General features: G+C 44.2%; 1 protein-coding gene across 1 annotated transcript in view; it reads left to right on the plus strand.

Annotated features, from left to right (window-relative positions):
• The first annotated feature begins 415 nt into the window (after window positions 1-415).
• Window positions 416-15,950, plus strand: part of ANKRD31 (ankyrin repeat domain 31) — a 121,909-nt gene continuing 106,374 nt past the window's right edge. The window contains 5 exon segments of the mRNA XM_045020100.1: window positions 416-680; window positions 4,310-4,386; window positions 5,985-6,073; window positions 7,266-7,312; window positions 15,726-15,784. Of these exon segments, the coding sequence (XP_044876035.1) occupies window positions 577-680; window positions 4,310-4,386; window positions 5,985-6,073; window positions 7,266-7,312; window positions 15,726-15,784 (376 nt within the window). The 5' untranslated portion in view covers window positions 416-576.

Below are 15,950 nucleotides of genomic sequence, written 5' to 3' on the forward strand. Positions count from 1 at the left end.
GGAGGAGCTTCAGAAGAGGAGGCGGAGTGAGGTGAGCTGGGGCTGAGGGAAGGGCAGGGAGCTGCTAGAGTTTTAGTTAAATTTAAAAGCCCTTTTGGAACTAGTTGTCCCTCCAGGAACAACCGGTTCTAAAGCGGGCTTCTAAATTTAACAACCGGTTCGCGCGATCCGGTGCGAACCAGCTGCAGCTCACCACTGATCAGGCCTGATCATAACATAGCCTTGAATTATACTAGTAGGCCTTCTTGTTTGGACTAATTCAGGCTCGCTCTCTCTCCCTGCCTCCCCCTCTCTCTCTTGCACCTTTTCCCATCAGTGTTTGTTTATTATGGGTTATTGTGACATTTTTATGAACTTTCACTCACTCCTTACAGTTATGCTCACAATTAGGGTAAATTTGTTGTTCGGATGATCACAACAAGGCTCCAGTGAGGACTACAGTTCCCAGAAGGCATTGCAGCACCCTCTGCTTGCTCCTGCTTATGATTCAGTGCCTCAGGAGTAGGAGGAGCTTGGGGGGGGGAGTGGCTGCCTGGAGGAGCTGTCCCTCGGAGGCTGAGGAGTGGAGAAGGAGCCATGAAGAAGGGAGGTGACATTTCTGACAGTGACAGTGATGAGACAATAGTGGAAGGCTCAGTAATTGAGAGTGACCTAGATGAAGAGGAGCTGCACATGAAGAGGTGATAAATATATATGTATAGGAGCAAGTGTGACTTAAAAAATGAGTGTTAATACATTTCTGGGACATATGTGATGAGTTGAATGCTGCATCTGTGCCATGTAGGACTGTCACCTTTGAAAACAAAAACAAAAAGCACAAAGAACAGTCCTATGAGACTGGAATCTACCAAATATAAACCTGACTATGTTAAAGAAAGTGTAGATTCAAATGAAGTAAAAATCTTAAGCAAATCCACAGGTTCCATAGAGTCTCTATGGATAGAAATTTCATGCTCTAGTAAAAATATAACATTAGGGATCTATTATCGACCACCTGACCAGGACAGTAATAGTGATGATGAAATGCTAAGGGAAATTAGAGAGGCTATCAAAATTAAGAACCCAATAATAGTGGGGGATTTCAATTATCCCCATATTGACTGGGAACATTTCACTTCAGGACGAAATGCAGAGATAAAATTTCTCGATACTTTAAATGACTGCTTCATGGAGCAGCTGGTACGGGAACCCACAAGGGGAGAGGCGACTCTAGATTTAATCCTGAGTGGAGCGCAGGAGCTGGTCCAAGAGGTAACTATAGCGGGACCGCTTGGAAATAGTGACCATAATACAATAGCATTCAACATTCCTGTGGTGGGAAGAACACCTCAACTGCCCAACACTGTGGCCTTTAATTTCAAAAGGGGGAACTATACAAAAATGAGGGGGTTAGTTAGACAAAAGTTAAAAGGTACAGTGACTAAAGTGAAATCCCTGCAAGTTGCGTGGGCCCTTTTTAAAGACACCATAATAGAGGCCCAACTTCAATGTATACCCCAAATTAAGAAAAACAGTAAAAGAACTAAAAAAGAGCCACCGTGGCTTAACAACCATGTAAAAGAAGCAGTGAGAGATAAAAAGACTTCCTTTAAAAAGTGGAAGTCAAATCCTAGTGAGGCAAATAGAAAGGAGCACAAACACTGCCAACTTAAGTGCAAGAGTGTAATAAGAAAAGCCAAAGAGGAGTTTGAAGAACGGCTAGCCAAAAACTCCAAAGGTAATAACAAAATGTTTTTTAAGTACATCAGAAGCAGGAAGCCTGCTAAACAACCAGTGGGGCCCCTTGACGATGAAAATACAAAAGGAGCGCTTAAAGATGATAAAGTAATTGCGGAGAAACTAAATGGATTCTTTGCTTCAGTCTTCACGGCTGAGGATGTTAGGGAGATTCCCAAACCTGAGCTGGCTTTTGTAGGTGACAAATCTGAGGAACTGTCACAGATTGAAGTATCACTAGAGGAGGTTTTGGAATTAATTGATAAACTCAACATTAACAAGTCACCGGGACCAGATGGCATTCACCCAAGAGTTCTGAAAGAACTCAAATGTGAAGTTGTGGAACTATTAACTAAGGTTTGTAACCTGTCCTTTAAATCGGCTTCGGTACCCAATGACTGGAAGTTAGCTAATGTAACGCCAATATTTAAAAAGGGCTCTAGGGGTGATCCCGGCAATTACAGACCAGTAAGTCTAACGTCAGTACCGGGCAAATTAGTTGAAACAATAGTAAAGAACAAAATTGTCAGACACATAGAAAAACATAAACTCTTGAGCAATAGTCAACATGGTTTCTGTAAAGGGAAATCGTGTCTTACTAATCTATTAGAGTTCTTTGAAGGGGTCAACAAACATGTGGACAAGGGGGATCCGGTGGACATAGTGTACTTAGATTTTCAGAAAGCCTTTGACAAGGTCCCTCACCAAAGGCTCTTACGTAAATTAAGCTGTCATGGGATAAAAGGGAAGGTCCTTTCATGGATTGAGAACTGGTTAAAGGACAGGGAACAAAGGGTAGGAATTAATGGTAAATTCTCAGAATGGAGAGGGGTAACTAGTGGTGTTCCCCAAGGGTCAGTCCTAGGACCAATCCTATTCAATTTATTCATAAATGATCTGGAGAAAGGGGTAAACAGTGAGGTGGCAAAGTTTGCAGATGATACTAAACTACTCAAGATAGTTAAGACCAAAGCAGATTGTGAAGAACTTCAAAAAGATCTCACAAAACTAAGTGATTGGGCAACAAAATGGCAAATGAAATTTAATGTGGATAAATGTAAAGTAATGCACATTGGAAAAAATAACCCCAACTATACATACAACATGATGGGGGCTAATTTAGCTACAACGAGTCAGGAAAAAGATCTTGGCGTTATCGTGGATAGTTCTCTAAAGATGTCCACGCAGTGTGCAGAGGCGGTCAAAAAAGCAAACAGGATGTTAGGAATCATTAAAAAGGGGATAGAGAATAAGACTGAGAATATATTATTGCCCTTATATAAATCCATGGTACGCCCACATCTCGAATACTGTGTACAGATGTGGTCTCCTCACCTCAAAAAAGATATTCTAGCACTAGAAAAGGTTCAGAAAAGAGCAACTAAAATGATTAGGGGTTTAGAGAGGGTCCCATACGAGGAAAGATTAAAGAGGCTAGGACTCTTCAGTTTGGAAAAGAGAAGACTAAGGGGGGACATGATAGAGGTATATAAAATCATGAGTGATGTTGAGAAAGTGGATAAGGAAAAGTTATTTACTTATTCCCATAATACAAGAACTAGGGGTCACCAAATGAAATTAATAGGCAGCAGGTTTAAAACAAATAAAAGGAAGTTCTTCTTCACGCAGCGCACAGTCAACTTGTGGAACTCCTTACCTGAGGAGGTTGTGAAGGCTAGGACTATAACAATGTTTAAAAGGGGACTGGATAAATTCATGGTGGCTAAGTCCATAAATGGCTATTAGCCAGGATGGGTAAGAATGGTGTCCCTAGCCTCTGTTCGTCAGAGGATGGAGATGGATGGCAGGAGAGAGATCACTTGATCATTGCCTGTTAGGTTCACTCCCTCTGGGGCACCTGGCATTGGCCACTGTCGGTAGACAGATACTGGGCTAGATGGACCTTTGGTCTGACCCAGTACGGCCTTTCTTATGTTCTTATGTTCTTATGTTCTTATGTTCTTATGACTAAAATGGTTCTAGAATAGCCTTCCTAGATTCTTTGATAAATACCTGTTTTTAAGACTTTCTGTGACAGGTTAAAGTGTGAGGGGAAAAAAATCTCCATAGGGCATTCCGGAACCCTTATATGGAATAGTAGCTTACTCTAGAAATAGGCCCATTGTTTCTCAGGTAGTCCCATAAAAATCAATGTATTGCTCAATGGGATAAAGGTATCAGAATACATCCCAAAGAAAATAAAATCAATGATAAAAGCATTGGTAAAATAAAAATACTGCAAATGTGGACATTTATTTTGTTTTTTAATTTCAGAACTCTCTTGATGTTCTCATTCAAACTGATACTTTGGTTACTGAAAAATTAAATCCGCAGAACAACATTGCCTTTACTGTGTATCTCCTAAGAAATGTTGACTAAAAATGTTTGGAAATTTGTAAAAACAGAGATGTATTAATGACTCATGTCCTTCTATGCCAATTTGCAGCTTGATGCAGATTTTTACAAGCAGTTTCTAAACTTCTGAAAAATAGTGTTTACCTTAAAAATGCTCTCACATAATTACAGTGGTATTTAATAAGTTATAATATAGGGAAGGAATGGAGTTAGGTTTTTTTTAAAATTTTTTTTAAAGGTTATCTTTTGTTAATAAAGAAGTATCTCTAACAACTGAAACCATCTTTGCTGCCGAAATAAGAAGAGTAAATGGAGGTAAGAAATTGTTCTTTTTTCAGTAGACAATGTATGTTGTTTTCCCTGAGACCTTTATTTCTTTGACTCTTTCTTAATTTTTAGGCTAAACAGTTTTGTATAGTATTTTTAAGCAAAATAATTTTGCATCTCTAATAAAATCTGAATAACAGTTAGTTAATCTTTCAGGCCAAATTTTCAATATATTTTAAATATATACATTTAAAACATACATTTGTTAGTGCTCATTTTCCTTCATTCTGCCAGTATGTTGTTACTAAGGGTACCTAGTTTAAGAAGAGCAGGGGTATGAATTTATTTTTTGTTAACTCTAAAGGCTTTCTACGATAGCTCCTCAAATTAAGGGACATAAACAAGTATTTGATGGTGTGGCATAAAATTTTCACTGGGACCTGTCTGGGTTGCCTTCCATAATTCAGCCTCACTTAATCACTTTTAAGTAACGTAGCAATCCCATATGCATGTCAGTGAAAACTTGACTGGCAAAGCAGAATTCTCCTGCCTACCTTGCAAGTGTTTGAGCTGTTCCGAACACAAAATACTAGTGTGCAGAACTCTATTCTAGCTTCTTATTTGTTTCTGGGTCCAATTCATGGTATTTTTGCCTATTTTTAAGACTCTGCATGGTTTGAAATCTGCCCCCTTGAGAGATCACCTCTCACCTTATATCTACTCATAGTAGGTAGGGGTCTGATTCCAAACCCCTTTGAAAGCAATGGGAGTCTTTCTAAATGGCTAGGATTTTCTTGGTGTCAGTTACTGGAGCTGAATTCTCTGTGGTCTGGTGATAGAGTTTTGTCTGCAGAGAGGATCCTCACCTGAAAGAACTTGCTCCTTCTGGTCATCCACTGGAATTAGAGTTTCAGAGTACAGAGCTTCTGTTTGGCTCATTGTTAAGATTTTGGTTTGTAGGAGTGGGGATTTGTCTGTGTGTTTTTTGTTGTCCCTGTAAATGTGATTGCATATTTACATTGATGGCGTTTCTGTTCAGCCCATTGTAGTTAGCATGTTGTTATTTGTGCTAATTTTTATCACATCAATTTAATGACAAGAAAATATGCGCTATAGTCAATCAAAGTTGATAAAATAATCAACAAAATAATTTGGATACCAGTGTTGTGATTTTTGCAGTATAAAGAGTCAAATTCAACAGAGATGCATTCTATATTACTCTAGAGCTGAGTTTTTCTCAGTATGGTCAGTCAGTAATTTTAATAGTCCCATCTCAGTTTGATAATTAATGTGTAAAGATGAGTACTAAAGTTTGTTATGTGCATGAGGACACTGACTAAAATTCCAGTTGTTAGAAAAAAACTCTTGTCAGAAATGAATCACACTGTCTGATTTGTACCCCATTTTTCCAAAATACTGTCTGCGAAATAATTAATATTTTTCCCTAAATTGTTTTCTTTTCAGTTCTTGCCAGTTCTTGCATCTGCCATATTGTGGTTTTAGAATCTAGACTGATAGAAGTGACCAGTGTGAAGGTGTGATTTGTCAAATTATTTTTTCAGGCAGTTGGAATTTGCAGAAATTCCTCGAGTCTGTATAACAGTAGTGCAACAAAAGTGGCTTTAACTACCTATTTTTGTGTTTAGTTTTAGAAAACCTTTCCCCAGAGATTCAGCTTGTCTGTAAATTCCGTGATAATCTAAAAAATATGAAGCAAAAGAACCAGATAAATCCGGTATGTATAGAAATTACAGCTCCTCAGCTACACACATACTGCGATGAATAATTATTAGAGTTACTGTGCCTGACTGTGCCCCTCCCGCTTCTGTATGTGGAAAGAGCCAGAGTGTATGTAACTGAAAAGGGTTTTATGGAAGGAGGAGCACCAAATCTGCAGTATATATTCACCCCAGGAATGCACAGAAGAGTCTCCTCTGGAGTTTCATGGGGGGTGGACCTTGCTACAGTTTCAGGAGCAGGGCTGTAATTAGCCTGTAAAATTACTGTATGTTCAAATTGGCAACCAGTTTTTTCCACCTGCAGATGACAGGCTGACAGAATGAGTAGGAGGAAACTCTAGACTGATGTGATGGAGATTCCTGTCTTGTATAGGAGTTTCTTTAGACTTACATAACTGGGAAAATATTTCCAGTTATACTGGTGTAGTTACATCAATGTAATCCCCTGTGTGAACGCTCTTATTCTGATATAAGAATGACTTATTTTTAGTTTAGCTTAAACCCTTCCCAAGAGACATAAACTAAACCAGAAGAAGGAACTCTTATTCTAGATAAGAGGGTCCACACTGGAGGGGAGAGGAGTGTGTGTTATATAGGCATAACTATATTAATTTAAATTCACATTTTAGGTTAAAAATACTTTCCAGTGTAGAGAAGGTCTTAGTTTAGGGGACAATTTGGGTTACTAGTAGTTGTTGTGATTGATGCTATTACTTCAGCCATTTCTGGAGTAACAGCCTATCCTCTTTATTTAGAAGATATGATTATTGTTACCAGAGGGAAGAAAGAGTGATTAGAAATAATTGGGGACAGGAGAGTATTTGCTTCTAGGACTCAACTAAAGAGGGTGAATTTGAGGTGAGGAATATATTTAATTTGTACTTTGGTCATTTCACAAATAAAAAAGCTCAAGCTTAAGGGTATACAATTTAATTATATGAGGTATATTTTCATTCTGACTGTATTTTGTCTTCCATGACTTGGATTAAGTAAGTTGCCCATATGCCATAGCAATATTTTACGTAATAATCTGGTCTAGCAGAATTTGGAGTCTCACTGCTAACTGCTGTATTTAGGTCTTCCAAAACCACTGATAATAGGAAGAAGCTAGGTGTATAATAAGTCTGAAAAATTAAATCACTGAGTAGATTATATTCACCAAGTTGTTCAAACACTTTTTTCTCCCAGCTGGCTCATAAGATGAGTGAAACTGAACAATCTCAGTCTCTACTACAGTGAGTATAATATGCGCTGGACAAATTCCATTCAGGCAAACAGTAATTTCCCAGCAAAAAGTTTCTCTTGTAGCCTCATTTGGATGGGATATTTTTTCCAGCCTTGAATTATAAAATAGTTTTACTGGTTGCTAATAAGCAGTTGTGTAACTGGAAAAAAAATAAAGGAAAATTTAAGTTGTCAGAAAAAACATCCTGACACTGAGATTTATGAAACCATAGAATGACCTATGCCAGGGAATAACTTGTGGAAGCACCATCCGTTGGAGCAATTAACACTAGACAACACAAAATCCTAAAATCGGTAGGGAATAATCTGTGTTGGGAAGAAAAGAGGCTGGATTATCTAATACAGTGATACTCAGTAGTTCAGGAAACAAATTAGCGATCAACATTACCCGAAAAAGCCATGGTAGTGTGAATTCATTGTTTCATTTACTATAGTACTAAATACTAATTTAAACAGTATGGCTGGGGAAATATTTAGTTATATAATTCTCACAGCAAAATGACTGACCAAGTATTATTTTATCAACTACAGTTGGTTAATAACGTAGGAAAAACATTTTGATTTGTCAATAACTTTGATTGGTTAATAAATAAATCACACAGTGTTTTAATATCATGTGCTACATAGAACCACAGGAGACATGTTAAAGAGCCACTTGTGGCTTGCGAGCCTCAGTTTGAGTATCACTGATCTAATAGGTGTTTCAATACTATGAATTTATGATTATGGAAATCAGTTTGTAAGTACCATGAGATAATGGTTGGGGTTTTTTTTAACTTGCTTTGTAAACAACAGCAAGTACATCTTTTTATATTTCCCATACTGCTTCATGCCATTTGTCCCTTTAATCGAGTATCCTGTCTCTATCAGTAACCAGTACCTGATGCTTCACCAACTCAGTAATGCACCTATCCAATTGTCGGTGGTATATACATGGCAGAAAAAGCTCGTTCATGATTCCTGCAAGCTTATGCCCTGAAGGATGCTTCCTCCTCTTACTACAGAATCTTGTATTTCTTTTCCTCTTCCCTGGGACCTAAACCAGAAAATCTGCTAATGCCAGATTAGCAGAGTTCATCTAGATGGGCTTGAGAAAGGGCCTTCATCTTTTATGGTTTGGGCCTTATCCTTTAGCAGCACCCTTAGGAGTTCCATGGAAAGTTTTTAATGAGCTCCCAACCAAGTTCCTTAGGGTACGTCTACAGTACAAAATTAATTCGAAGTTATTTTATTCGAATTTCAAGAATCGAGTTCATACATTCGATGTTATGTGTCCCCACTAAAGCACATGAATTCCGTGGAGTGCGTCCACAGTACCGAGGCTAGCATCAAATGGCGGAGCGTTGCACTGTGGTAGCTATCCCATGGTTCCTGCAGTCTCTGCCGCCCATTGGAATTGTGGGTTAAGCTCCCAGTGCATGATGGGGCAAAAACATTCTTGCGGGTTTTCCTGGGTGTGCACCGCCTGTCTTCTGGTATGTTGAATCCACTTGGAATGTCCTCTCCTCTTTCTATCTACTCTTTCATCTAACCATTTCCCGCCGTTTCTCGGCCATCATGAACAGAGCCACACAGCTTCCGCTGCTTTTTCCGTGTTGTTGGTCCTGGGCTCCCGTGGAAGCTACAGAAGGCAACAATTCCCTGCTGTTTCTCAGCCATCGTGAACAGAGCCGCACAGACAATCTGGAGAAAGCGGCGGAAGCTGTCCTGGGCTACATGGACACAGATGTTCCTAGATGCACGGCATGTGGCGATTGGGAGATCCTGGTGGCATTGGGCCAGGTTCATGCCGTGGAATGCTGATTCTGGGCCCGGGAAACAAGCACAGACTGGTGGGACTGCATAGTGTTGCAGGTCTGAGATGATTCCCAGTGGCTGCGAAACTTTCGTATGCGTAGAGCCACTTTCATGGAACTTTGTGACTTGCTGTCCCCTGCCCTGAAGCGCAAAGATGCCAAAATGAGAGCAGCCCTCACCATTGAGAAGCAAGTGACCATAGCACTGTGGAAGCTTGCAACACCCGACAGCTACCGGTCAGTCGGGAATCAGTTTGGAATGGGCAGATCTACTGTAGGGGCTGCTGTGCTACAAGTAGCCAACGCAATCATTGAGCAGCTGCTATCAAGGGTAGTGACTTTGGGAAATGTGCAGACCACTATGGATAGCTTTAATCCGCTGGGGTTCCCTAACTGCGGCGGGGCGATAGATGGAACGCATATCCCCATCTTGGCCCCGGCACACCATGGCAGCCACTACATAAACCACAAGGGGTACTTTTTAATGGTGCTGCAAGCACTGGTGGATCACAAGGGACGTTTCGCTGACATCAACGTGGGATGGCTGGGAAAGGTGCATGACGCTTGCATCTTCAGGAACTCTGGTTTGTTTGAACAGCTGCAGGAAGAGACTTACTTCCCAGACCAGAAAATTACTATTGGGGATGTTGAAATGCCAATAGTTATCCTCGGGGACCCAGCCTATCCCTTAATGCCATGGCTCATGAAGCAGTACACAGGCACCCTGGACAGTAGTAAGGAGCAGTTCCATTATAGGCTGAGCAAGTGCAGAATGGTGGTGGAATGTGCTTTGGGATGTTTGAAAGGGCGCTGGTGCAGTTTACTGACTCAGTTAGATCTCAGCACAACCAATATTCCAATTGTAATTGCTACTTGTTGTGAGCTCCACAATATCTGTGAGAGTAAGGAGGAGACTTTTTTGGCGGGGTAGGAGGTTGAGGCAACTTGCCTGGCTGCCAATTTCGTACAGCCAGACAACAGGGCAATTAGAAGAGCACAGCAGGGCACGCTGCGCATCAGAGAAGCTTTGAAAGCCAGTTTCATGACTGGCCAGGGTACGGTGTGACAGTTGTTTGTTTCTCTTGAAGTTACCCGCACCCTATATATATGAAAGGAAATAAAGTCAAAATTGTTTAAAAACTGCTCTTTATTATTTGATGCACAATGCATTGAGAGCAATTAGAAAGTAGACTGGATTAGGGGGGTGGAGGAGAAGGGAAGGACAAGTCCAGAAACCAAATCAAAAGTTCGCATATGCCAGCCTTCTGGTGCTTGGGTGATCCTCTGGGATTGAGAGTGTGGGTTTCTATAGCCTCCCCCTCGTGTTCTTGGGCGCCTGGATGAGGAGGCTATGGAACTTGGGGAGGGGGGAGTTTGATTATACAGGGGCTTCAGTGGAAGTCTGCGGTCTTGCTGCCTTTCCCGCATTAGATCCACCATACAGCGGAGCATGTCAGTTTGCCCCCCCATGAGCTTGACCATAGCGTCCTGCCTGCTCTCATTGCGCGCCTCCCTCCTCTCTTTGTGTTCCTATAATGCTTTATGGGACTCCGCAATTGTTTGCCTCCATGCATTCAGTGCGGGAGGATTGCATGAGCTCGGCAAACATGTCCTCTTGAGTTTGTTTTTTCCGCCTTCTAATCTGGACCAGCCTCTGGGATGGAGTAGATAGAGGCCGCGTTGAAACATTTGCACCTGTGGGAGGAGAAAAAGGGAGGGTAGTATTTTAAAAAATACATTGCAGAGAACAAAGGGGGCACTTTGGTATGAGTAAGCCATCACACATGGCCGGGCAACAGAATTCATCTTGCAGGCAGCCCCTAGGGGCATGTGGGGTTCTGCTTCTTCTACATTCATTTCAATGCTTTCAAACTGCTGGGCCCCCTTTCCCACAGCAAGCAATGCCTGGTGGGTTTGCCATATAAAAGAAGGGCCTGTGGACTCTCTGGGATGATCACTGCACACAACCACCCACTCCCCACCGCGTGGCTCTGATCAGGCTCAGAGCAGGGATGATCCATTTACTCTAAGCGCGAACGACCCAGCGCGGCTGGGTTCGTCCCTCACCCCTCACCGCGTGGCTCCGATCAGGCTCTCACTCACCAGAAGTACCTTCTCCAGGGTCATGGAACAGGAGCCCGCCTTGGGAGTGAGGGGAGGCTGTTGGATCCAACGTTAAGATTAGTTCCTGGCTGGGAGGAAAATGGATTCCCCACTTGCCACCTGTGCATTGTCCTCCTCATCCTCCTTGCTCCGTGTAACTCCCACTTTGCAGGTGTCCACGGACAGTGGTGGGGTAGTGGTGGCATCACCCCCCATAATTGCACGGTAAAAGCGGAATGTATAGGGCTGTGACCCAGAGTGCCCGTTTGCCTCCCTGGCTTTTTGGTACGCTTGCCTGAGCTCCTTGATTTTTGTACGACACTGTTCTGTGTCCCTGGAGTAGCCTCTTTCCGTCATGGCCCTGGAGACTTTAGTGTAGGTATTTGCCTTCCTTTTTTTGGAACGTAGTTCTGCCATAACAGACGCGACTCCCCAACATGCGATGAGATCCAGTACCTCCCGTTCGGACCAGGCTGTGGCTCGTCTGCGAATTTGGGACTGCGTGATCTCCTGTGATGGTGGTCTCTGCATGGTCACCTGTGATGGTGGACTGTGCTGATGGTCAGCTGTGCTGCTGGTGACCAAACAGGAAATGAAATTCAAAAGTTCCCAGGGCTTTTCCTGCCCACCTGGCTAGTGCATTGGAGTTGAGTGTGTTGACCAAAGCGGTCACAAGGGAGCATCCTAGGATAGCTCCCGACGGCCAATAACGTCGAATTGCGCCCACAATACCTTTAACCCAGGATTGCGATCTCGATTTAAGCACTACTCCACTTGCCGAGGTGGAGTACAGAAATCGAATTAAAGAGCCCTTTAAATAGGAAAAAAAACGTTTGGTCATGTGGACAGAATCTTTTTTTTTTTTCTCAAAATAACTCGGCTAATTCTGAACTAACAGGCTAGTGTAGACCAGGCCTTAGAGTAGTTTCTTACCTTAGGCCTCCTGTTAAGTTTGTTCTCTTTGGAGCCCAAACCTGATGCTAAATGACTTCTGTTCCGTAACATTTGAACCCATCCTCAATGTTCAACTTTGTCTCCTAGCATAGAAAGTGGCCTTTCTAGTGTTGCTCTCCACAGCCTGGTGATTCAGGGAGCACCCAGATGTGACTTGTAGTACCCATGCCTCATTTTACGCAAATTGAAAATAGTTCTCCAAACATGCTCCAGTTTTCTCCTGCAAATGGCCCAACCTTAGCTAGGAGATCCCTCTCCCCAACTTCTACCCACACCCAAAAGTCAGACTTGAAGTCTGGTGGCACTCCCTGCATGTCTGCCAAACTTAGTCTGATTTGCCTGAACTGAATAGGTCTGCAAATCCAAGTCCCTGTTCATCCTGTTCAAAGAACCTCACTAAAGGGCATAGATACTGTATATCCTTTCCTGCAGGTTCAGACCTTCTATCTGCACTCCTCCTTCCTTGCAGATCTCTTCTGCTCAGACAGGCTTTGAGCTCACTGAGTGGTGGCCATGTTGTTGGCATCAGCCATGCCCTTCGCTGAGCGTGGTGTGGCCTAAGTGGATGACTTCAGTTGAAGCTGAATTTGGTCAGTAAGTTCTCTGGAAGTTCTCTCCCAGACTCCAGCAGGCTCTGACACATCTTCCTCCCTTGCTTTCCCAGTTTCTTCCCTACTGTCATTTTAGCCAGGCCTATTTTAACATCTCTGTAGTTACTCTTTCCCTCGGGTGCGGTCTGCAGGTCAGAGTTAGTAATCCATATTGGTGGCTGCCACATCACAGAAAAACAAATTTCTCTTCCAGCATTACTTGTTTTCTGTGATGTGGCAAAACCAGTATGGGCACCTGTGTAGGATACCTCATGGAACAATCAGGCTTAAAGTAACTAGAAGGTCAACATAGTGTAAGCAGATCATATGTTTTTCCAGCTCTGGAAGTTCTCCACTGGTGAAGCTCCTGGTCACAAAAATCCTGCATCTGGTTGGGCTACAACCTGCCTGCCTGCTTCATGAAGAGGACTCAATGATTTGGTCACATTGGTATTGCACATTGTGACTGAATGCACCCCTATATTCACACCCTACAGCAGTGGTCCCCAAACTTTTGAGAGTTGCGCCCCCTTCCCTCTGTTCATGCCTCTCTGCCCCCCCAAGGCCAGGAATGAGGCCACAGCTCTGCGGTGGGGGACGTAGACAGGGGTAAAAGGAATGAGGCTGGGGCCACAGCTGGGGGTGGTGCTGGTGCTGGAGCCAAGGCTGGGGGCGGGGCCAGGAGCAGAGCTGCAGCCAGGCTCCTAGCTGGGTGCAGAACCGCACCGAGGCTGGGGATGGGAGTCAGGCGGGGCTGGGAGCCAGGGCCGCGACTAGGGGCTGGGTGGTGCTTCTTCCCTGCCCCCGTGGGGGCTGGCCCTGCCCACCGCCTGGCCCTGAATGTTCCTCTGTGTTAACCTTGGGGGGGGGCACACCCCACAGTTTAGGGACCTCTGCCCTACACACTACTGTAATAATCTTTGTGTAAAATATGCCTTGTGAGGTATTGTTTGAAACCTAATAACTCACTGATCAGTAATATCATGGTGAAATCTGTGTAGCAACATTATATGTAAAGTTATGAACATAAGCTGAAATTATGACCTAAATGTGTTTACCAGATAAGTTTGGGAAGGGGGTAAACCTGTTCCTCAAAGACAAAGGACAAGCTAATGCCGATAGTCAGGTGTCCTGAAAGTTGATTGGCAATCACCTGTCCAAGTGGTCATTCTTTGGCAATGAGCCAGGGGCAGGAACAGATCGATCTGCAATTTAGCAAGCAACAGCGTGGAATCTCTTTCATCATGAAATTCCATATCTCTGTCCTCACAACGGGAAGGAACTTTATCTAGGGATAACCCTCAGGAAAATGCATTTCAAAGATTGCCTCGACTATAAAAGCAAGGGGCAAAAGCACCCCAGATTCTCTCTCTCTCTCTCTCTCTCTCACCTAAGAAGACAGGAACCAGCCTTTGGACTTTGGGAGGGGTTCTGACCTGAGAATTTGGTCAGCAAGGTTGCTTGGGATATGTGGTAAGGATTTTCCTGATCCAAGTCTAGTTTAAGTTTTATCTACTAGAAAGCATTTTATCTTTATTTCTCTTGTAACCATTTCTGACTTTAATACCTTGTACTTGTACTCACTTAATCAAAACTAATCCAGTGCTGTGTTTACACTGAATAGGTTGGTAACTCCAATTAAAGTAGCAAACTGTTGTCTGTTGACCCTTTACAGCAGGGTTCCCCAACCTTTTGAGGACCAGGGACCGGCAGAGGGAGCGCTCGTCCCGCGGCTCAGCTGGACCGCCCGCAGGCACGCCTGCGGCAGCTCAACCAGAGCCGGTGGACCTCCCGCAGGCATGCCTGCGGGCGGTCCAGCTGAGCCGCGCGACCAGCGAACCGTCCGCAGTCATGCCTGTGGGAGGTCCACCGGAGCCCCGGGAGCAGCGGACCTCCCGCAGGCATGACTGCGGAGGGAGCGCTCGTCCCGCGGCTCGGGTAGACCTCCCGCAGGCACGCCTGCGGGAGGTCCACTGGGTCGGTTCGCGGCCCGGTTTGTAAGAGGCCGCGGCCCGGTACCGGGCCGCGGACCGGGGGTTGGGGACCCCTGCTTTACAGGGGCAATGGGCCTCTAATATCTGAACTGGACGGTGCAGAATATATGTTTTGGGGGAAAATTCAGGGTGGGGAGTATGTTGGGGCCACCCTGCAGATAGTAGCCAAGGCTGCTGCAAGCCAGAGTGTGGCTGTTGTGGCAATTTGAGGATAATAGCCAGCCCAATTTAGGTAATTGAGAAGAGTGTTACTGATTACACTTCTGAGTTGGGAATTCATGCCTCTAAAAGACCTAAAGTGCTTCCACAAATAATTGCACGGAAAAATTACATTAATTGTCTTAACCACTGCAGAGGCCTGGTTAAGACAAGGCTGAAAATTTTGTCCAGAGTACCAGAACGTGCATGGGTGGTGGGTGAAGCCCCGCTTTGGGGAGGCTAGCCTTCTGTCTGCGACTCTTCTGCCAGAGGCTGCACCCACCTGCACGCCGGAGCCCCCAACCCCCCCATAACAAGAGGAGCCTCATGGCCTGTCCATGCCACGCTGCTGCCCCCACCCCCCCCGCCAGACCGGCCCCAATCACACCGGGCCGTCCTCCAGCCCCGGACAGCATCCCCTGCCCCCCATGGCTGGCCAGCCTCCCCTCCCATGGCTGGCAAGCCCTAGTGCATGGCCGAGCAAGCTGCCTCACTCCCCCGCCAGACCCTCCCGCCCACCACTGACTCATCGTGTTCCCTCCTCACTCCCCCGCCCCCAAGGAGTAGAGACACGGCGAGCAGCAGCAGGCAGGCAGCAACAGACGGTGGAGGCCTTGGGGAAGGAGCAGGGCCACTGTGGCCAGGTGTCCGGCAGCAGGTCGGCGGCAGCTGCCCCAGGGAAGGCGTAGCCCATGAGAACGGGCAAAGTATTTTTGTGCATTGCTTCTTGAATGGCAGACTTTTAACATTATATTTATTTCTTTTTAGGGGTACAGTATTTACTACAAAGATTTCTCAGCCTGGTCTTCCACTAAATGCCTCAGTAGGTAGAGAGCAAAATTACTCTGTAGGTATGTTTTATGTTGTAAAAAACAACCTATAATACAGTCACTCTAAATTTAGGAGAAACAACTGAGAAACTGCAAATGAGTATACATATAGATTTATTTAGGATATAGATATGTGACCTTTGAGACCAGAGGGGCAGATTTT

This window comes from Mauremys mutica, chromosome 6 (assembly GCF_020497125.1).
Source record: "Mauremys mutica isolate MM-2020 ecotype Southern chromosome 6, ASM2049712v1, whole genome shotgun sequence".
Taxonomy (NCBI): Eukaryota; Metazoa; Chordata; order Testudines; family Geoemydidae; genus Mauremys; species Mauremys mutica.